Below are 24,095 nucleotides of genomic sequence, written 5' to 3' on the forward strand. Positions count from 1 at the left end.
ATTCTATTTCTTCTATTCTATTCTGAATTCTATTCTATTCTAATTATTTTTATTCTATTCCATTCTATCTTCTCTTCCCTTCCCTCCCATCCCATCCCATGATCCCATCCTATCCTATCCTATTTTCTATCCTATTCTATTTTTTATTCTATTCTATTCTACTTACTATTCTATTCTTTCTATTTTATTCTTTCTATTATCTTTTCTATTCCTTCTTTTCTTTTCTAGTCTATTTTCTATTCTATTCTGAATTCTATTCTATTCTTATTCTTATTCCATTCTATCTCCTCTCCTCTTCCCTTCCTTCCTATCCTATTCTATCCTCCCCTATCCTTAGCCTCGAGAGGGGCTTCCCCCCCCCCCCGCAGTTCAAAGCGAGCAAGGGAGCGCGCGACCCGCCTGCTCTTTCCCTCGGTGACGTCACCGCGTTCTAATCCCCGGGGTTGCCCCGGGAGATCGAACCCCTCCGGCTCCGCCTTCCACTCCCCTGGGAAAGGCGCTGGGAGGCAGGGCCGGACCTCCCTTCGCCTCTCTGGATTGGTCAGGGGAGCCGCCCTTCCAGACCACGGGGCTCCGCCATTGGACAAGGCCCGGCCCCCTTGCCTGGGCTTGCGAGGCTGGAGAGAGAAAAAGGCTGGAGTAGAGTCGAAACTCCGGAGCTCCGGCTGGGGAAAGAAGGGGCGGCGTTGGATCCGGGGTGGGGGGGACGGGATTCCGGGTTGCATGAGCCCCCCCTCTGTCTTTTGCAACCCCTTCCCCAGCTTTGCAAAGTTGGCAGACCTCCAGATTTTTTGCAAAAAAAAAAATCCAGCAAAATTGGCATTTATTTGTGGGGGGGGGGCAATCCCACCGCTGGAGCGATTTTAATTGGGGGCTTTTAGGACTCCCTTGCAAAAGGGGGGTCCCCTTCTCCCCCCCCCCAAATAAGTTGGGAAAAGCTGCCCTCCCCTTCCAGGAAAGACTTGGAAAAGCATTTTTGGGTGGGGGGGCAGCAGGCAGGGGGGGTCTGCTGGTCCTGCGATCCCCCCCCCCGGACAGATGCTGACTTGGTGGCAGCCGAGATGACCCCCGCAGAAGAGAGCCCCCCAGGAGGGGAGGCGGATGGGGACCCCCTCTTCCCCAGGCATCTTTCCAAGAGCTGCAGCTTGCAGAAGGTGAGGCTGAAAGGGGTGGGGGGGCAAGGGGAGTGGGTGGGGGTAGGTGGGCAGAGACCCCCCCCTGTAGACTTCTCCCTGCCAACGGGCTCAACTTCCCCTCTTCTGTGCCAGATTTGGTGTAGGGTTTCCTGCCTGAGCAGGGGGTTGGACTAGAAGACCTCTAGGGTCCCTTCCAACTCTCTTATTCTATTTAGATTCCTTTCTATGGGAAAGAGTAGGCATCTTGGAGCTCACCAGGGGCTGGGCACCAGGTTGGGGAAGGCTGAGCAGAAGTGCCAGGCCTAAAGTAACAGATTAACAGAGTTGGAAGGGACCAAATAGAATAGAATTTGGAATTGGAATAGAACAGAACAGAATAGAATAGAATTTACAGAATAAAATAGATTACAGGAATAGAATAGAATAGAATGGAATAAGGATAGAATTTAGATTTGGATTTGAAATAGAACAGAACAGAATAGAATAGAATAAAATTTACAGAATAAAATAGATTACAGGAATAGAATGGAATGGAATTAGGATAGAATTTAGATTTGGATTTGGATTTGGAATAGAACAGAATAGAATAGAATAAAATTTACAGAATAAAATAGATTACAGGAATAGAATAAAATGGAATGGAATAAGGGTAGAATTTAGATTTGGATTTGGAATAGAACAGAATAGAATAGAATAAAATTTACAGAATAAAATAGATTACAGGAATAGAATAGAATTAATAGGAATAGAATAGGATAAGGATAGGATTTGGAATTGGAATTGAATTTTGAATAGACTAGAATAGAACAGGAATAGAATAGAATAGAATTCTTTATTGGCCAAGTTTGATTGAATAGAGTAGAATAGAATAGAATAGAATAGAATAGAATAGAATAGAATTCTTTATTGGCCAAGTGTGATTGGACACACAAGGAATTTGTCTTTGGTGCATATCCTCTCAGGGTACATAAAAAGACAAGATACATTTGTCAAGAATCCTAAGGTTCAGCACTTAATGATAGTCACAGGGTACCAATAAGCAATCAGGAAACAATCAATATCAAAATAAATCGTAAGGATACAAGCCACAAAGTTACACTCCTGCAGTTGTAAGTGGGAGGAGATGGGTGATGGGAACGATGAGAAGACTAATAGTAACGCAGACTTAGTGAATAGTTTGGGAAGGGAATTATTTGTTTAGCAGAGTGATGGCATTCGGGAAAAAACTCTCCTTGTGTCTAGTTGTCTTGGTGTGCAGTGCTCTATAGCATCATTTTGAGGGTAGGAGTTGAAACAATTTATGTCCAGGATGCGAGGGGTCTGTAGATATTTCCACAGCCCTCTTTTTGACTCCTGCAGTGTGCAGGTCCTCAATGGAAGGCAGGTTGGCAGTCATTGTTTTTTCTGCAGTTCTGATTATCCTCTGAAGTCTCTGTCTGTCTTGTTGGGTTGCAGAGCCAAACCAGACAGTTATGGGGGGTGCAGATGACAGACTCAAATGATTCCTCTGTAGAACCCTCAGTCCAACCCCCTGCCCAAGCAGGAGACCTTACATCTGCCTCTACCGGGGATCGAACTCACAACCTCCTGGTTGTGAGGCAAGAGCTCCACCTTTAGCTCAGCTTCCTCGCTCCTTCCAAAATTCCCACCATCTTAATAGCAATAGCAATAGTAGTTAGACTTATATACCGCTTCATGGGGCTTTCAGCCCTCTCTAAGCGGTTTACAGAGTCAGCATATCGCCCCCAACAACAATCCGGGTCCTCATTTCACCCACCTCGGAAGGATGGAAGGCTGAGTCAACCCTGAGCCGGTGAGATTTGAACAGCCCAACTGCAGTCTTCAGTCCTTGGGGGGCATGGGGGGGGGGAGGGAGGATAGTGAACTTTCCAGGTTCTTCCCATTGTGACCCAATGTGTCTTCAACAACCTTCTCGAGATGGGGAAGACCAGGAGGTGAGGTTGGGGCAGGGATGGGCTCCCAAGGAAAGACGGGACCCTCGCGCTTCTTCCCTTTATCCCAAAATGAGTCATCCTTAGGAGTGAAATCCACCCAGATCTTCCTGGGCTCCCAACAGCCTCTGACCGGCTTCCAACTGGATCAGAGTTTAGGAAAAGGGTCCCATCGAAGAGAGCATTTGTAGCTCAGGGTCGAACTGTGGGGGTCCTTGGTGCTCTCTGAGCTGGGTGGTTCTCTTGCAGACGTTTCATGACCCAACTAGGGAACATCATCAGTGCTAGAAGGGAGTGGGGTTTGCAGGGAGGAGGAGGAGGAGGACTGTGGGGTCCTTGGTGCAATCTGAGCTTGGTGGTTTCCTTGCAGACGTTTCATGACCCACTAGGGAACATCATCAGTGGTAGAAGGGAGTGGGGCTTGCCGGGAAGAGGAGGAGGAGGAGGAGGACTGTGGGGTCCTTGGTACAATCTGAGCTTGGTGGTTTTTCTTGCAGACGTTTCGTGACCCAACTAGGTAATATCATCAGGGCTCGAAGGGAGTGGGGTAGTGGAGGACGACAACGACAAGAATTGTGGGATCCTTGGTGCTTTCTGAGCTAGGCTCTTTCCTGTTTTCAGACGTTTCACGACTTAACTAAGGAACTTCATCCCCCGTGCTAGAAGGGAGGGGAGGTTTGCAAGGAAGAGGAGGAGGTTGTAGTAGAGGAGGAGGAGGAGGAGGACGATGACCGTGGGCTCCTTGGTGCTCTCTGAGCTTGGTGGTTTTCCTGCAGATGTTTCATGATCCAAAGTAGGGGAAGATCATCAGCCTCTGCTTATCCATCTGGTTTGGATGTTGAAATGCCTGCGAGAAAATAATTAATTCAGAAGTGGACTTTTACAGTTGTACATCGATGGTGGGCTTGGACGTGACCTCCAGAAGGGCCTTCTGGATGGCCAGCGAGACCTTCTCTTGTTGACCCATTTTCTGGAGCCTGCTTTTAGGGCCAAGGGAGACCTGAAATGGCCACCCAGCGTCGGCGTCTCTCGAAACATCCTCTTTCCCAACGCTACCTGCAAACACACCTTGCTCAATCACACCTGTTCTCGAGATTGTCTTGTAAACAGCTTTTGCAATCGACGCTCCTCGCCCGCCTGCGGAGTATCGTAAACCCGGGAGCCAGTCGGCTCCTGATTTCTGATCTGCAGGCTTGCAAAAGTGCTTTTCGCGCCCTTTTTAAAAAAAATAATAAAATAAATGTAAGTCAGCCAGCGTTGGTTGAATTCATACTAGGGGCGCATGGGGGGGGGGGCACATCAACAACCCCTGAAGTAGATAAAGGGATTTTTTTTGTGGCGGCTTGTAAGGGCGAACCAGTCACTGCAAAATTGTGCGCAATTTTTTTACACAATCGCTGTAAAAAAAATAAATGAGAGGGAGGTATTTTGCTTTTGCTAGAATTGCTTTTTGCAATGTTTAAACGTGTCGGGTGTTAAATTAAAATAGTCCTCAATTTGCAACGACCCCCTTTGGGGTCTGTTCAAATGACAACAGCACTGAAAAAGTTACTCTATGACCCTTTTCACACTTAACAACCGTTGCAGCACCCCCAGGGTTATGTGATTCAAAATTCAGACCTTTGGCAACTGACTGGTACTTATGACAGTTTCAGTGTCCCAGGGTCGCGTCATCCCGTTTTGGGACCTTCCGGCAAGCCAAGTCAATGGGGAAGCCAGATTCACTTAACAACCATGTCCCTAACAACACCTGCAGTGATTCACTTAACAACGGTGGCAGGAAAGATTGTAGAATGGAGCTGAACTCACTGAATGTCTGTCTCGCTTATAAACAGAAATGTGGGGCTCAATTGTCGTAAGTCGAGGACTACCTATATGCTATTCGAATCTGGAGTTTCCTTGCATTGATTGTGACAAATTTTGTTGGTCATTTACGCCATTTCTATAATTACGAATGCAAGAAAATTCCATGTCAAAATACAGGTGATCCTCAACTTACGGCCAAAATTGAGCTCAACATTTAGGTGGCTAAGTGAAACATGAGTTCAATGAGTTTTGCCTCATTTTGCGACCTTCCTTAAACCCCGTCGTTAAGGGAATCACTGCGGTGCTTAAATTTAGTCAAACGGTTGTTGAGTGAAACCTGGCTTCCCCATCGACTTTGCTTCTCAAGAAGGTTGCAATTGGAGTTCGTGGGGCTCCGGGACATTGCGACCGTCGTAAATATGAGTCAGTTGTTCAGCATTCGAGTGTAAATCCCATGACTGCAACAGTCGTAAGTGTGAAAAAATGATCCTAAGTCAATTTTTTTCACTGCTGTTGAGACTCTGTAATATAGGAAACATCACGTTCTTAAAATGTTGTTTAAAAATGGCTGGTATGGGGAGAAATATTATTTTTCAGAATTGTTCCAAATTAAGAGATTAGCAGAGTTGGAAGGGACCTTGTAGGTCATCTAGTCCAACCCCCTGCCCAAGCAGGAGACCCTACACCATTTCTGACAAACAGCAGTCCAGTCTCTTCTTGAAAGCCTCCACAACCTCCGAAGGCAACTTCTGTTCCATGGGTGGATTGTTCTCCCTGTCAGAAAACATCTCCTTATTTCCAGGTTGAATCTCTCCTTGGTCAGTTTCCATCCATTCTTCCTTGTCTGGTCTTCAGATGCTTTGGAGAACAGCTTAACCCCCTTCCTCCTCTCTGTGGCAGCCCCTCAAATATTGGAAGATGCTATCATGTCTCCCCTGGTCCTTCTCTTCACTAGACTAGCCAGGCCCAGTTCCTGCAACCATTCTTCATATGTTTTAGTCTCCAGTCCCCTGATCATCTTTGTTGCTCTTCTCTGCACTGGTTAATTCCACTGGTTAATTGTTCTGAATGTTAGGAAATTTCTCCATATTTCCAGGTTGAATCTCTCCTTGTTCAGTTTCCATCCATTGTTCCTTGTCTGGCCTTTGGATGCCTTGGAAAATATCTTGGCTCCTTCCTCTCTGGGGCAGCCCCTCAAATATTGGAAGACTGCTCTCCTGTCTCCCCTGGTCCTTCTCTTCACTAGACTAGCCAGGCCCAGTTCCTGCAACTGTTGTTCATATAATTTAGCCTCCCCTAATAATGACCGGTCAGTCCAAGAGGAGATCAACCCTGGCTGCTCTTTAGGAGGCCAGATCCTAAGGTGAAACTCAAAGCCTTTGGCCACCAAATGAGAAGGAAGAAGGACTCCCTGGAGAAGAGCCTCATGCTGGGAACGATGGAGGGCAAAGGAAGAAGAAGGGGACAGCAGAGAAGGAGGTGACTGGATGGAGTCACCGAAGCAGTTGGCGTGAGCTTCAATGGACTCCAGAGGATGGTAGAGGACAGGAAGGCCTGGAGGAACGTGGTCCATGGGGTTGCAATGGGTCGGACACAACTTCACAACTCACAGCATCTCTCCCTCTCCCACTCCTTCTCCCTCTCCCTCTTCCTCTCCCTCCCTCCCTCCCTACCTACCTACCTACCTCAAGTACTTTTGCCACCTGATGAGAAGGAAGGACTCCCTGGAGAAGAGCCTCATGCTGGGAACGATGGAGGGGAAAAGAAGAAGAAAGGGACGGCAGAGAAGGAGGTGACTGGATGGAGTCACCAAAGCAGTAGGTGTGAGCTTCAATGGACTCCAGAGGATGGTAGAGGACAGGAAGGCCTGGAGGAACGTGGTCCATGGGAGTCACGATGGATCGCAACTAAGAACCCCTAATCATCCTGGTTGCTCTTCTCTGCACTCTTTCTAGAGTCTCAACATCTACTTTATGGTGTGGTGACCAAAACTGGATGCAGGACTCCAGATGTGGCCTTACTACGGCTTTATAGAGTGGTATTAGTACTTCCCTTGATCTTGATTGAATCCCTCTGGTTCGTTAGGATTCCATTGGCTATTTTGGCTGCCGCTGCACACGGCTGGCTCCTATTTAATTGATTGTCCACTAAGTCTCCGAGATCCCTCTCGCAGTTCCTGCTATTAAGAAACTGGTTTCACCCAGTGTAAATCATTTAACCTGTTGGACAACAGCTGCTGCCACTTCCCCCAACCGGTTTATGCTAGAATGTTTTTGTTTTTTTTAATTCCTTTCCTTGTTGACTTGAGCGAAAAGAAAAATGAAAGTTTAATCTTCTCTGACCTGAGATGAAAAAAAGGCAACAGGAAATTTGTGGTTTGCAAAATGCATGAGGATGAAATGCAAATTCATTGGAATGATGAATTATTGGCCATGAAACCAAGGGAAAAAAAATACTCTACTTGACTTTACTATAGCTGCAGTATATGGTCCTTGACTTACGACCGGCTGTTTAGTCATTTATGATCCCCCCCCCCGCCATAGGTATAGGTAGTCCTCGACCTACGACCACAATTGGACTCCAGATTTCTGTTGCTAAGTGAGACAGTTGTTAAGTGAGCTTTGCTCCAGTTTACAACCTTCCTTGCCCCGGCCGTTAAGTGAATCACCGCCGTTGTTAAGTTAGTAACTCGGTTCTTAAGCGAATCTGGCTTTCCCCATTAACTTAGCTCGTCAGAATGGTCGCAGAAGCGGATCACCTGTCCCTGGGACACTGCGACCGTCATAAAAATGAGTCAGTTACCAAGCATCTGAATTTTGATCTCCTGACCACAGGGATGCTACAACGGTCGTAAGTGTGAAAAAACGGTCATCAGTCACTTTTTTTTTCTGCTGTAACTTTTTTCTGTTGTAACTTTGAAAGGTCGCTAAACGAATTGTTGTATGTCGAGGACTACCCGTATATAAAATCAATTCTGATGGCTACTCCTATCCCCAATATTTATAGCAGTTTGCAGAGTCCCACAGCCACACGAGGGTAATTCCCTTTCTTTTTTTTTTGTCAAAAACACATTTATTTCTGGTTTTCAACAAAAAAAAAAAGCGAACAATGAGTTCGCTTAACAACTTGGATGTTTGCTTAATGACCACGCAGTTATTTAACAAGCGATGCAGAAAACAGTGGTAAGAATGGGCTCTATCGCATGGCGAGCTGTTTTACGACCGTCACGATTTACAACTAATGGGCAGACTCCATTATGGTCATAAAATGAGGACTACCTAGAGCAGTGTTTCTCAACCTTGGCAACTTGAAGATGTATAGGTATATTCGCGAATGCTGGCTGGGGAATTCTGGGAATTGAAGTCCGGACATCTTCAAGTTGCCAAGGTTGAGAAACACTGACCTAGAGTCTAACACATTTTGGACGGTATCAGAGGAAGGAAATCACAGTTACGCTGACTCAAGTTTCGGAAAATAATTTAAACCCTTCTGGGGGAGGGAGATGAGCTGGAAGTGTTTCCCCTACATTTGGGAAACCTGAGTTTCTGAAAAACAGTTTTGAGTAACGAAGGAAAAAGTTTGGGAAACTTTTGGCTTAAGATCTTTGGCAGAAAACAGAGATTGTTTTGTGATTCATTATGGATGGGTTTCTTCGTTTGTTTGTTTGTTTGTTTGTTTTCAATGTGCTTGCCGGGGGGGGGGGGTGCAGTAGTTTAAATGAAGTACAGTAAAATAAGTTAAAATAATACATGAATAATCCTGCAAGATTGATGTTGGGAGGGAGGGGGAAAATGGAGGGGAAGGAAGGAGAGAAAGAAAGACCGAAGGAGGAAATAGGGTGGAAGTAAGAGAGGGAGGGAGGGAAAGAGGGAGAGAGGGGAAATAGGAAGGAAGAAGGGAGGGAGGAAACAGAGACAGAAGAGAGAGAAATAGGAAGGAGGAAGGGAGGGAAGGAGGAAATGGAGAAGAAAGGGGAAAGAAAGAGGAAGGAGAGAAAGAAGGAGGAAATAGGATGGGAGTAAGAGAGGGAGGGAATATAGGAAGGACGGAAGGAAGAAACAGACAGAAGGAAGAGAAATAGGAAGGAAGGAGGGAAGAAGGAGGAAATGGAGAAGAAAGGGGAAAGAAAAAGGAATGAAAAAAGGAAGGAGAGAAAGAAGGCAGAAATAGGATAGGAGTAAGAGGGGGGAAGGGGAGGGAGGCGAAATAGGACGGAGGGGAAGAGGAAACAGACAGAAGGGAGAGAAATAGGAAGGAAGGAGGGAAGAAGGAGGAAGGAAAGGAGAAAACGGAGAAGAAAGGAGAAAAAAAAGGAATGAGAAAAAGGAAGGGGAAAGAAAGGAGAGAAAGAAAAGAGAGGGAGGAAGGGAGGGAAATAGGGAAGGGAGGAAAGGAAATGAAGAAAGAAAGAAAAAAGTGAGAAAGAGGAAGGGGAAAGTAAGGAGAGAAAGAAAAGAGAGGGGGAAGGAAGGGAACTCGGGAAGAGAAGAAGAAGGAAAGAAAGAAGGAAATGGAGAAGAAAGGAGAGAAAGAAAAAGGAAGGGGAATTGAAGGAGAGAAACGAGGGAAGGAAGGAAGGAGAGAAAGAAGAAGGGAAGGAAACAAAAGGAAAGGGAAAAGAAAAGAAGGATAGGAAAGGAAAGAAAGAGGAAAGGAAAGGAAGGCACAGTGGAATCAAAAACTCAGGTCTGGCATGGCCCCTTCTTCCTTCACACTGTTTACTCCCTCCCTTCCTCGGGGGGGGGGTTTCCTTCCCCCCCCCCAAAAAAAACTGATGTGGGGGCACCTCCAAATCTCAACCTCAGAAGTTTTTCAGAGGGAGGGGGAGCAAAGCAACCCCCCCACACACACACACAATCCTCACACACACATTGTATGGGGGGGGGGTGAAAGAGGTTGCCATGGCAATGTGTGGCCGGGCCGTTATCTCTGGCCAGGAGGCCTCTGTCCATCTGCTTCCAGCCTGCTTGCCCCGAGGGCCGCCTGGCTGGATTTCGACCAAGGGAACCCATTGGATCTCTTGCAAACATTGTTTTGCAAAGGGGACGGTTTTTCCCCTTTTATATTTTTCTTCCTCTCTCCAAAATACGGGCGGTCCTCAACTTAAGACCGCAATGGAGCCTAACGCTTCCTTTGCTAAGCGAGATGGTGGCTAAGTGAGTCTTTGCCCCATTTTATGACCTTCCTCGCCAGAGTCGTTAAGTGAATCGCTGCCATTGCCAAGTTAGTAACATGCTTGTTAAGGGAATCTGGCACACACACACACACACCGCCATTGACTTTGCTGGTCAGAAGGTCGCAAAATGGGACGCTGCAACCGTCGTAAATATGAGTCAGTTGCCAAGCGTCTGAATTTTGATCGCGTGAGAGGTTGCAACGGTCTTAAGAGTGAAAAATGATCATTGATTACTTTTTTTAGTGCCACTTTCAGTGACTTTGAATGGTCACTAAGTGAACTGTTGTAAATGAAGGACTACCTGTAATCCCATTTCATGGGGTCTCTGAATTGGTTGCGTGGCTCTTCAACTCCCAGAATTCCCAAACCGGAAGATAAAAGAATAAACCAAAGTTTTTGAAGCTTGGCCCCTTTAAGATGGGTGGACTTCAACTCCCAGAATCCCCCAGCCCGCATGCTAAAAGAATAGACCAGTGTTTGTCAAGTATGGCCCCTTTAAGATGGATGGACTTCAACTTCAATAGCTGCCTGGGGAATTCTGGGAGTTGAAGTCCATCCATCTTAAAGTGGCTCGCGGCGATGGAACACATTCCATCTCCATTTCCACGATCAGCGTGCACACTGATTGTGCATCTCTTATGCACATGAGCAAGTGTGCACTCACCAGCCGTTTCCACGGCCCAGTTGCAAACCCCACGCAGCCCACTAGTGGGCGGCATCTGACACAGGTTGAGGACCTCTGGACTAGAAGACATCCAAGCTCCTTCCAACTCTTGTTATTTTGTGGTTCTGATGTTGTTACGTAGTTGGGTAGTGAAATGTCTGCAAGAAAACCACCAAGTTCAGTAGCACCGACCTCCTCCTCCTCCTAGCACTGATGATGTTACCTAGTTGGGTAATGAAACCTGCTAGAAAACTACCTAGTTCTGGGAGCACTAAGGACCTTGTAACCATCCTCATCCTCCTGTTCTTCTTCCTCCTCTTCCTCCTCCTCACAAATGCCCCTTCCTTCTAGAACTGAAGGCGTCACCTAGTTGGGTAATGATTTGTCTGCAAAATAAAAAATCAAGCTCAGAGAACATCAGGGACCTCGAGCTACAAATATTCTTTTATATTAACATTGATTCTTGTCTTCTTCTGCCTTTCCTAGTGCTTTTAATTGCTTTGGCTTAACTATTCCATCCTGTTTTCCTTCGTTTTGCAAAACGTGGCTTCCCCAGATCGGGAACTGCGTGATGGGAATCTGTGTTTGCGTTTTCTTTCTGGGAGTTGATAATCCACCTCATTACGTGCAGAATCAGTAAGGGCAGCCAAACAAAATAACGCCTTAAATTTGTGCAGCCAACGGGTGATAACAACGTCAGCTGGTTCAGCTGTCGCCGCAGAACGTCTCTCTTTTGCAAAACTAAACATGGCCACACCCAACCAGCTGTTTAGAAAGAATAGAATCACAGACTAGAATCACACAGTTGGAAGGGACCTTGGAGGTCTTCTTGCCCAACCCCCTGCCTAGGCAGGAAACCCTACACTTCATCAGACAAATGGCTGTCCAACATCTTCTTTAAAACTCCCAGTGTTGGGGCATTCACAACTTCAGGAGGCAAATTCTGTTCCACTAATTGATTGTTCTAACTTTCAGGAAATTCCTCCTCAGTTCTAAGTTGCTTCTCTCCTTGATTAGTTTCCACCCATTGCTTCTTGTCTTGCCCTCAGGTGCCTTGGAGAATAGTTTGACTCCCTGTTCTTTGTGGCAACCCCTGAGATATTGGAAGACTGCTATCATGTCATGGCTCTATTATAAGAGCCAAGGTGGCGCAGTGGTTAAATGCAGCACTGCAGGCTACTGCTAGATCAGCAGGTCAGCGGTTCAAATCTCACCGGCTCAGGGTTGACTCAGCCTTCCATCCTTCCAAGGTGGGTAAAATGAGGACCCAGATTGTTGGGGGCAATATGCTGACTCTCTGTAAACCGCTTAGAGAGGCCTGAAAGGCCTATGAAGCGGTATATAAGTCTACTGCTATATATGTCTCCCCTGGTCCTTCTTTTCATTAAACTAGACCTACCCAGTTCCTGCAACCGTTCTTCGTATGTTTTAGCCTCCAGTCCCCTAATCCTCTTTGTTGCTCTTCTCTGCACTCTTTCTAGAGTCTCTGCATCTTTTCTACATCGTGGCGATCAAAACTGAATGCAGGATTCCAAGTGTGGCCTTCCCAAGGCATTATAAAGTGGTATTAACACTTCATGTGATCTTGATTCCATCCCTCTGTTTATAGCAGTTAGCAATAGCAGTTAGACTTATATACCGCTTCATAGGGCTTTCAGCCCTCTCTAAGCGGTTTACAGAGTCAGCATATCACCCCCAACAACAATCTGGGTCCTCATTTCACCCACCTCGGAAGGATGGAAGGCTGAGTCAACCCTGAGCCGGTGAGATTTGAACAGCCGAACTGCAGAACTACAGTCAGCTGAAGTAACCTGCAGTGCTGCATTTAACCACTGCGCCACCTTATGTAGCCTAGAACTGTGTTGGCTTTTTTAGCAGCTGCTGCACAGGGCTGGCTCCTATTTAAATGGTTGTCCACTAGGATTCCAAGATCACAAGAATTTGTGATCTTATGCAATTGGATTGCCTTGTCTCAATCTGGTGTCCTAGGCACGTGGTGGACACCGACCTCCTGAATCTCTAGCCAGCAGGAGCCTGGTCCTGGCAGTTGAAGTAATACCATCTGAAGGATGGGATTACTTCAACTTGGAAGAAGGACGGGTTGTCATGTTTCAGAGGAAGACTAAGGTGTCTTGATAGATGTTTACTGTCTTTGACGTGGAGAATGATAGGGTGGTGGAGACCTTGTTCCCAGCGGTTTGAAGATGAACTAAAAATTTGGCACGAGATGTGGTGATGACTACCACCTTGGCTGGATTCAAAAAAGCCAGTCCTTAGTCCTCAGTTGGACCAATTCATGGGATTCCCATGGATCAGCAGTTCTTAACTTTTGAGGGCTGCAGGACCAACTCCGAAGATCTTCTGATGGTCCTCCTTGTGGATTAAAAACATTGGGTGCTCAATCCAGCAGAACACAGCTTACACTCTTAAGTTAAGGGCCCAGGCAACCTCGAATAGCAATAGCAATAGCAGTAGACTTATATACCGCTTCATAGGGCTTTCAGCCCTCTCTAAGCGGTTTACAGAGAGTCAGCATATTGCCCCCAACAATCTGGGTCCTCATTTTACCCACCTCGGAAGGATGGAAGGCTGAGTCAACCCTGAGCCGGTGAGATTTGAACCGCTGAACTGCTGATCTAGCAGTAGCCTGCAGTGCTGCATTTAACCACTGCGCCACCTCGGCTCTTCGAAGTCACACTAAATAAATAAAAAAGTTGCTATCCCAAGAATTTCTGCTTCTAGCACTGATGATCTTATCTAGTTTGGTAAAGAAACGCCTGCAAGAAATCAGTCAAGTTCAGAAAGCACCAAGGATCTCACTGTCGTCATCCTCCTCCTCCCTGCAAACCCAATTTCCTTCTAGCACTGATGATGTTACCTAGTTGGGTAATGAAACATCTGCAAGAAGACCACCAAGCTCAGAGAGCATCAAGGACCCCACAATGATCCTCCTCCTCCTCCTCCTCTCCACAAACGCCTCCCTTCTAGCACTGATGATGTTACCTAGTTGGGTAATGAAACATCTGCAAGAAAACCACCAAGCTCAGAGAGCACCAAGGACCCCACAATGATCCTCCTCCTCTCCACAAACGCCTCCCTTCTAGCACTGATGATGTTTCCTAGTTGGGTAATGAAACATCTGTAAGAAAACCACCAAGCTCAGAGAGCACCAAGGACCTCACAGTCTTCCTCCTCCTCCTCTCCACAAACCCCTCCCTTCTAGAATTGATGATGTTACCTAGTTGGGTCATGAAACATCTCCACAAAAACCTACCAAGCTCAGAGAGCAGCAAAGGACCCCTCATTTCCACCCCTGAGCAACAAATATTCGCCTTTTCACTGTACTTCACTGTTCAAGCGAATGGAATGCCCTGTTTTTGTACCCAGCTTGCGAAAGTAAATGGGGAGGGGGAATTCCGACATAACTTGTACTCTTGGTTGCTAAGGCTGGGGGTTCGTTCTTTGTCCCAGGGGGAAAGAGGGCTTTATCTGAAGGTCAGCCTGGGGTATTCTTCACTGCTGACTCAACCCTTGGCCTCAAAGGGGCCTTTTTTTCTTCCCACGCCTGGGAAAACTTTTAAAAGTTTTATTTCATCATTTACAGGAATTGTTCCTCCTTGCAATAACACAACACCCACCACCGCCCCCGAGATGAGTTCGCTCTGTGAATTTTTTTTTGAAAAAGAACTAAACTTCAGTGTGGATTATTTAACAACTAGCTGGATACCCATGCTCCACTAGGAAACTATGTGATTAGGCTTAAGCTTGAAAATTAATGAGTAGTTACGATCTTCTCCTATCTCATCCCCTTCTCTCCCCCCAGTCTCACTCCTTAGCATCAGAGCGTGTTAATAATAATATAAGAAATACTAATGATCTGATGGTCATTTCGAAATATCCTTTCTTAGCGAGCATCTAGAAGCCAAGAGGAAGATACGTGCCGAATATCTTCTATAAACATATTTTTATTTCCATTTTCATAACATACAATCACATGTATACTATACATAGCCAGTATCATATAGTATTAAATAATGATTACATCAGTTCCTCTTGTCCTCAACGCCCCAAAAAGATTAACACCCATTATTAGCTCTTCTACTCTCCATACACCTCTTTCTTCTACCTCTCTCTTACTTCCTATCTTCCCTCCAGCATCCTTTCCTACTCTACTTCCCCTTCCTTTCTCCTTCTCCTCTCTCTACATATCCCTCTCTTCCCAGCTTTTCTCTCCCTTCTGCTTCCCACTCCTCCTCTCATTGGTGTATTTCCGCTTCCATACTACTCTACTTCCCCTTCCTTTCTCCTTCTACTCTTTCATCTTCTCAAGTGTGGCCTTACCAAGGCCTTATAAAGTGGTATTAACCCTTCACGTGATCTTGATTCTATCCCTCTGTTTATGTAGCCTAGAACTGTGTTGGCTTTTTTGGCAGCTGCTGCACACGGCTGGCTCCTATTTAAATGGTTGTCCACTAGGACTCCAAGATCCCTCTCACAGTTACTACTATTGAGCAAGATACCACCTAAACTGTACCTGTGCATTTCCTTTTTCTTGCCTAAATGTAGAACCTGACTCTTTTCACCACTGAATTTCATTTTATTAGATAGTGCCCAATGTTCAAGTTTGTCAAGATCCTTCTGTATCTTAAGCCTTAAGTCTTCTGGAGTGTTGGCTATTCCTGCCAGCATGGTGTCATCTGCAAATTTGATGAGTTCCCCATTTATTCCCTCATCCAAATCATGGATGAAGATGTTGAAGAGTCCTGGGCCTAAAACAGAGCCTTGGGGTCCCCCACTGCATTCTTCCCTCCATGTAGATGCAGTTCCATTGAGGACTACATGTTGAGTGCGGTTGGTCAGCCAGTTACGAATCCATCTGGTGGTGATGCTGTCTAACCCACATTCTTCTACTTTATCTAGTAATAGGTTATGGTCTACCTTATCAAATGCCTTACTGAAGTCCAAGTAAACTATATTGACGGCATTCCTCTGGTCTGCTAATTTTGTCACTTTGTCAAAGAATGCAATAAGATTAGTCTGGCATGATCTGTTTTTGACAAACCCATGTTGGCTTTTGGCTATTACTTTGTTTACTTCTAGGTGTTCGCTAATTCGTTGCTTGATTATCTTTTCCAGAATCTTTCCTGGTATTGAGGTGAGGCTTATAGGTCTGTTGTTTCCTGGATCTATTTTTTTTCCTTTTTTGAAGATGGGAACCACATCAGCTCTTTTCCAGTCCTCTGGCAGTTCCCCGGTGCTCCAGGATCTCTGAAAGAGATAGTTCAGTGGTTCTGAGATCTCGTCTGCCAGTTCCTTCAGAACCCTGGGGTGTAATCCATCCGGTCCTGGTGATTTGAACTCATCTAGGGTAGACAGGTGCTCACTTACCATTTTCTTCCCTATTTCAACTTGTGTTCCTAATCTGATTTTTGTGGTGCTGTTTTTGATAGGTTGGACTGTTTTATACCTTTGTGTAAAGACAGGTGCAAAACATGAGTTAAATAGTTCTGCTTTCTCCCTGTTGCTTGTCACCTTCTTGCCACTTTCTCCCAGCAATGGAACAATTGTTTCTTTAACTTTTTTTCTTGTTTTTAACATGTTGGAAGAAGCTTTTTTTGTTCTTTTTTAATTTTGTGGCAAGCCTTTCTTCATTGTGAGCCTTAGCTTTCCTTACTTCATCTTTACATGCTCGGGCTACTTGCTGATATTGTGCCTTAGTTATGTCTTCCCCTTTCCAGTTTTTATACTTATCTTTTTTGTCTTTCAATTTGTCAGAGAGTTTTTTATGCAGCCATGCTGGTTTCTTTTGGGAGCTGTCATTTTTCTTCTTTATTGGTATTGTGCTAGACTGGGCTTTTGTAATCTCATTTTTCAAAATTTCCCAAGCTTCTTGAGTTGTTTTCCCCTTGAGGATTCTCATTCGTAGAATTCTTCCCAAGCTCTACGTTTATTGAAATTAGCTCTCTTAAAGTTCAAGACTCTAGTTTCACTTCGTTCTAGTACTTGTGTTTGCGTAATGTTGAATTCCAATATTGCATAGTCAGTTGCTCCCAGGGTTCCTGTGGGCCAGAGGTCGGCCTGTTTCGATCTGAAAATCCCGCAGGATCTTGACATTTGCAAGAACTTTGTCGATTTGGTGTTCCCAGTAATTTTTGCTTGCATTCAAACCCAAACTTCTGGCAAAGCTTCCAATGTATGATTTTGGCAACTCGGTCGTGACCTTGTGGATCATCCATTTGTGAGATTTTTGCTGCAGCCTCTGATAAGGTTTCATTTTTTTCATTGCATAAGTAACCTTTGCTGACGTGTCGAATTTTTGCTTTCATGGAATTGGTCTTCTTGGGCATCTAAAACGAAGCCTTCAGTTTCTTTCTTCCGCTCCTCTGATCTCAGCCATCTCCATGTTAAAGGTCTATGGAGATTCTCAGTCCTCCAAACAGATTAACAGAGTTGGAAGGGATCTTGTAGGTCATCTAGTCCAACCCCATGCCCAAGCAGGAGACCCTACACTATTTCTGACAGATGGCTGTCCAGTCTCTTCTTGAAAGCTTCCAGAACTTCTGAAGGCAACTTCTGTTCCATTAGTCAGGATTGTCCCAAAGATGCTTTTTTTTTTCAAGAGGCAACTGGATTTTCTTGTGTTTTTTTTTCTTTTGAAGATGTTTCACTTCTCATCCAAGAAGCTTCTTCAGCTCTGGCTGGATGGTGGGGAAAGGAAGGATTGATGCTCTTTGCAGACAAAGCTGGTCATTTGCATCCTTTCAGAGGGTCGTTGAGGCCACTTGGAGGTTTATCTGTGTCCTCAAGGTCACCTGAGTGGTGCAAATGGATGCGGAGCCTTCTTGGCATTGCTGAATAGCAATAGCAGTTAGACTTATATACCGCTTCATAGGGCTTTCAGCCCTCTCTCTAAGCGGTTTACAGAGTCAGCATATCGCCCCCAACAACAATCCGGGTCCTCATTTCACCCACCTCGGAAGGATGGAAGGCTGAGTCAACCTTGAGCCGGTGAGATTTGAACCGCTGAACTGCAGATAGCAGTCAGCTGAAGTGGCCTGCAGTACTGCACCCTAACCACTGCGCCACCTCGGCTTCTTAGCACTGCTGAAAGGACCAGTGTTGTGGAGTTGTGCTTTCTGCAGGATGTTTTTTCTCTGCCCTGTGTCCCTTCACTGTTGAACACAGGCACAGGCCATTGTGTATTGCCTCAAATTGCAAGGAATATAAACCCACTCCCCACCTTCCAATCAGAGCCGAAGAAACTTATCGGATGAGAAGCAAAACCTCTTCAAAGGAAAACCAGGGAGTCCAGTTGCCCCTTGAGAAAACATAAAAGCACTTTTGGGACCATCTCCATGTTTGCATCTACCTTTCCTTCAATGTCCTTCGGGGGGGGGGGGGGGATCTTGTTCTTAATGTTGTTGTCGTTGTGATTAATTTCCAATTTTTATTTTTTTTTGACAGGGTTGCAACTCCTTGGCCCAGACTCAACGCACCAAGTTGCAACACCGCCGCGCGAGAATCAACCAGCAGATCAACAAGGAGATGAGGATGAGGACCGGGGCAGAGAATCTGTTCAGGTTTGCTCTGGGCTAAATTATCCCGAGTGCGAATAGCGTAGGCCAGTGTTTCTCAACCTTGGCAACTTTAAGACTTGTGGACTTCAACTCCCAGAATTCCACAAGTCTTAAAGCTGAATTCTGGGAGTTGAAGTCCACAAGTCTTAAAAGTTGAATTCTGGGAGTTGAAGTCCACAAGTCTTAAAAGTTGAATTCTGGGAGTTGAAGTCCACAAGTCTTAAAGCTGAATTCTGGGAGTTGAAGTCCACAAGTCTTAAAAGTTGAATTCTGGGAGTTGAAGTCCACAAGTCTTAAAAGTTGAATTCTGGGAGTTGAAGTCCACAAGTCTTAAAAGTTGAATTCTGGGAGTTGAAGTCCACAAGTCTTAAAGCTGAATTATGGGAGTTGAAATCCACAAGTCTTAAAGCTGAATTCTGGGAGTTTAAGTCCACAAGTCTTAAAGCTGAATTATGGGAGTTGAAGTCCACAAGTCTTAAAGCTGAATTCTGGGAGTTGAAGTCCACAAGTCTTAAAGCTGAATTATGGGAGTTGAAGTCCACAAGTCTTAAAGCTGAATTCTGGGAGTTTAAGTCCACAAGTCTTAAAGCTGAATTATGGGAGTTGAAGTCCACAAGTCTTAAAGCTGAATTATGGGAGTTGAAGTCCACAAGTCTTAAAGTTGCCAAGTTTGGGAACCACTGGCGTAGGCTCATCACAATGGCTCTTTCTTTCAAGCAAGTCACCAGAAAGACGTCAAGAGGGCTTGTTTTGATTGCTCGAAGAGTGAAAAATCGAAAAAAACCTACAACTTTGGGGGCAGTTTGGCATGCAAAGTTTTAATTAAAGGGTCAGCTACTCACAGTCTCTTTTTTTCCTGGTGCTCAGCATTTTTTGTGGCTCTTGATGTTCAGGAACTTAGAAAGGGAGGAAAGGAAAACATTTGCAGAAGCACACAATGCACACAACCGCCTACACACACCCACGTAGCCCAAAGAAGGGAGATGTTGGCCTGAAACATTCAAAACATCCTTTCTCGATAGACCAATGCACACACACAAAAATTCCCATTTATGTAAGAATCTTCACGGAAGGCTTTTTCGAGATTGGTGGGCGTTGTGCTAAATTCCCAACCAACACAATTTCTGTCTATTTTGCGTCGTTGTATTATAGGTAGTTCTTAACGGCAGCAGATTCGGACAGTGAGGAGGGTTGGGGAGGAACCTGGGCCAGTCCTGGAGTCTGAGGAAGGCTCTGAGGAGGGCTCTGTGTCGGAGGCAGAGAGGGGGCCAGGGCCGTCTGATAGTTATCAGCTGCCTTCGGCGTTAGACATCAGTGAGGCAGAAGAACAGGTGGAGCCTGTTCCCAGTGTGCGCATGCGCAGAGCTGCCAGATGAAGGGAACAGCTAAAGAACAGGGGTCGACTTGGGAGTAAGGCCACAGATGGACAATGAATGGCCCCTCCCAGAGGGAATAAAAGAGGAGCGAAAGGGGAGTGGAGTTTGCAGGAGACAATTAGTTCACTTAATTTGTTCCTGACTCTCCGAGACTCCTTGCCAAGTTTTGCAGATATCGGCCTGGCAGCTCTCCAAGCCAGATAAGGTCTGTGATTGTAAATCCTCCCTTGAAAGACTTTGCTGGATGTGAAGGAGCAGAATTCATAGTCAATTAATAAAAGGGATTTTTGTCGGGACCAGGAGTGCTTCATATCCTTGGGAAGCCTCGCTCAGAACACTGTTTGAAGTTATAACAGCACTGGGAAAAAGTGGCTTATGACTATTTTTTACACTTACGACCATTGTGTCATCCCAAAGGTCACGTGATCAAAATCCAAACACTTGGCAACTGGCATGTACTTACGACGGTTCCAGTGTCCTGGGGTTATGTGATCCCCTTTTGCAACCTCCTGACGAGCCAAGTCAATGCGGAAGCCAGATTCACTTATCAATTGTGCTACTGATGTAATAACTGCAGTGATTCATTTACTAACAGTGGCAAGAAAGGACGTAAAATAGGGCAAAACTCAATTAACTGTCTTGATTAGCAGTGGAAATTTTGGGGTCAATTGTGGTTGTAAGTTGAGGACTGCCTGTCCAGGCATCCCTGGACTTATGACCATTTATGGAACAACTGTTTAAGTTACCCCGTCAAAGTGATTTATGACCTGTCCTCACCCTTACGTCCACTGCACCATTCCCATGATCATGTGATCAAAAGTTGGTCGCTTGGCCACCAGATCTCCATCTGCATCCTTCGCAGCCCGCTCCTGACAAGCACATTTAGTGGGGGAAAGCTGGATTCGCTTAGTGACTGTGTGCTTCGCTTAACGTCTGCAGGGATTCGCTTAACAACCGTGGCCAAAAGGTCATAAAATTTGGCACGATTCCACAACCGCCTTTGCTTAGCAATGCAAATCCTAATCTCATAGTGGCCCAGATTGCTAAGAGAGGCCTGTAAATCACTGTAAAGCGGTATATAAGTCTTAAATGCTATTGCTAACTGTGATTGTCTGTGTTACAGCTTGTCAGACGAGAACCAAGTTTGGGAAGGAGAACGCAAGCTCTCTTCCCTGGAGTCCTGCATGCCACAAATTTTTTAACACGTCAACAGTGTTTTATCTCGGTCAGCAGCCTGGCATGGATTCCTTTGGCTCATCCTGAGTGGGAATGGGCCGGGCGTTGTGAATTGCAGTTTCCAAGGCGCCTCCCCATCGGGGGGACACTGGGCTGGGACGCACCCCCGGGGCGTGTCAGTTTTCCAGCCCAGCATCTGTCAAAACAAGATTGCTATTTTATTTTTATTGTTATTATTCATTAAAGATGAAACTCATCCAACTGAACATTTAAAGATGTATCACAAAAACCATCGACTGGTGCTAATGGTTGATATAGTTTGCTGCCAGCATCCTAGGTATCGACCAAGTATCTTCTTAAGATGTATGATGCTCCAAGTAGTGCATTTTTTTGCAAATCCGCTAATGTTATTACAGAAAGCTGCAATTATCATTATTATTATTTATACTTTATTCATTAAACATGAAATCCAATAATAATAATAACAACAACAACAACAGGAAGGTAGGTCTCTTTCCTTCCCTCCCATTCCTGATCCTTATGCTAAATTAATCCATTGGTCATTATGTAAAAAATATGATTTACCTGTATCCAGAAAGTCATGGGAAGATAAAGTGGAAAAAGTTATTGAAAATGAGAAGGTGAAGATCTTGCGGGACTTTCGAATACAAACGGATCGTCATTTGGAGCACAACATGCCAGATATCACGGCTGTAGAGGGCCGAAGTGTACAGTTTATTGATATCGCTGTTCCTGGAGATGCCAGAGCCGTAGAAAAAGAACTAGAATTAACCATGAAATATCGCGACCATGGCCATCGAAACTACACGGCTATGGATGAAGCATGTAACAGTGATGCCCATTGTCATCGGGGCACTTGGCACCATGTCCAAGAATTTTATAAGATGCACCCACAAATTGCAGCTTCCTGCAATCACACCAGCGGAACTGCAAAAAACTGTGCTACTCGGAACATCTTATATTTTAAGAAGGTCCTTGGTTGATTCCTAGGACGCTGGCAGCAAACTGTATCAACCATTAGCACCAGTCACTGGTATTTGTAATGCGTTTTTGAATGTTCAGTTGGTTGAGTTTCATGTTTAATGAATAAAGTATATAATAATAATAATCATAATCATAATTACTATTATTATCTTTTATTCATTAAACATGAAACTCAGTCAAGTGAACATTTAAAAATATATCACAAATATTATTATACTATTATTTTATTATACTTTTTATACATTCTTATACTATTATTATTATTACTATTATTTTCCTTTATTCATTAAATATGATACTCAGTTAAGTGAACATTTAAAATATATCACAAATATTATTATACTATTAGTTTTATTATTATACTTTTTATACATTCTTATACTATTATTACTATTACTATTATTTTCTTTTATTCATTAAATATGAAACTCAGTCAAGTGAACATTTAAAATGTATCACAAATATTATTATTATACTTTTTATACATAATATTATTATTACTATTACTATTATTATCTTGTATTCATTAAATATGAAACTCAGTCAAGTCAATATTTAAAAATGTATCACAAATATTATTATAGTATTATTATACTTTTTATACATTAAATTATTATTATTATTATCTTTTATTTTTATACATTATATTATTATTACTATTACTATTATCTTTTATTTCTATACATTATATTATTATTATTATTATTACTATTATTGTATTTTATTCATTAAATATGAAACTTAGTCAAGTCAACATTTAAAAATGTATCACAAATATTATTAGTATTATTTTTATTATACTTTTTATACATTAAATTATTATTATTATTACTTATTATCTTTTATTTGTATACATTATTATTACTATTACTATTATCTTTTATTTCTATACATTATATTATTATTATTACTATTACTATTATTGTCTTTTATTCATTAAATATGAAACTCAGTCAAGTCAACATTTAAAAATGTATCACAAATATTATTATTATTATACTGGTTTTTTATATTACTAGTACTATGACTTTTGCCCTGTTTTATGATCTTTCTTGCCTCGGTTGTTAAGCGAATCACTGCGGTTGATAAGTCAGTCACCCGGTTGTTAAGTGAATCTGGCTTCATGACAGCAACCGTCATAAATACAAGTCAGTTGCCCAGCCTCTAAATTTTGATCACATGATCACGGGGATTCTGGAAAGGTCGTTACTGTGAAAAAAACGTCCATAAGTCACTTTTTTTCAGCGCCGTTGTAACTTTTAACGGTCACTAAATGAACTGTCGCAAGTCGAGGACTAGCTGTAGAGACTGAGTAATTTTTTTTTCTCTTTTCCTCCCTTTGGTCTCAGGGCCACTAGTAACCACAAGGTCAAAGAGACTGTTGCTTTGGAACTCAGCTACGTCAATTCCAACTTGCAGCTACTAAAGGAGGAACTGGAAGAGTTGAACAGTTGCATGGAGGTCTACCAGAATGACAGGTGAGGTGATTGGCAGCTGTCACTTTGGAGAAGGGAAAGCTTCTGGAGGTGGACTTCAGGGGTTGGGAAATTACCGTATTTTTCGGAGTATAAGATGCTCCGAAGTATAAGAGGGACATAGCTTTTGGGCAGGAAAACAAGGGGGAAAAAAATCTGCCAGCAATTTGCCTCCTTGCAGCACACAGCAATCAGCCTGTTTCAGTTTCAGTTCAGTCTGATTAGCACAAGGAAAAATATCTGCTTCTGCCTCCCAGCAATTTGCCTCCTTGCAGCAAACAACAATCAGCCTGTTTCAGTTTCAGTTTAGCCTGATTAGCACAAGGAAAAATATCTGCTTCTGCCTCCCAGCAATTTGCCTCCTTGCAGCACACAGCAATCAGCCTGTTTCAGTTTCAGTTCAGTCTGATTAGCACAAGGAAAAATATCTGCTCCTGCCTCCCAGCAATTTGCCTCCTTGCAGCAAACAACAATCAGCCTGTTTCAGTTTCAGTTTAGCCTGATTAGCACAAGGAAAAATATCTGCTTCTGCCTCCCAGCAATTTGCCTCCTTGCAGCAAACAACAATCAGCCTGTTTCAGTTTCAGTTCAGTCTGATTAGCACAAGGAAAAATATCTGCTTCTGCCTCCCAGCAATTTGCCTCCTTGCAGCAAACAACAATCAGCCTGTTTCAGTTTCAGTTTAGCCTGATTAGCACAAGGAAAAATATCTGCTTCTGCCTCCCAGCAATTTGCCTCCTTGCAGCACACAG

General features: G+C 44.1%; 1 protein-coding gene across 1 annotated transcript in view; it reads left to right on the forward strand.

The window, feature by feature from the left end:
• Positions 1 to 572: 572 nt before the first annotated feature.
• RHPN1 (rhophilin Rho GTPase binding protein 1) overlaps positions 573 to 24,095 on the forward strand; it is a 55,220-nt gene continuing 31,697 nt past the window's right edge. Inside the window, 3 exon segments of the mRNA XM_032222984.1 lie at positions 573 to 1,154; positions 18,199 to 18,314; positions 23,218 to 23,346. Coding sequence (XP_032078875.1) covers positions 1,062 to 1,154; positions 18,199 to 18,314; positions 23,218 to 23,346 — 338 coding nt within the window. The 5' untranslated portion in view covers positions 573 to 1,061.

Source organism: Thamnophis elegans, chromosome 8, assembly GCF_009769535.1.
Source record: "Thamnophis elegans isolate rThaEle1 chromosome 8, rThaEle1.pri, whole genome shotgun sequence".
NCBI lineage: Eukaryota > Metazoa > Chordata > Lepidosauria > Squamata > Colubridae > Thamnophis > Thamnophis elegans.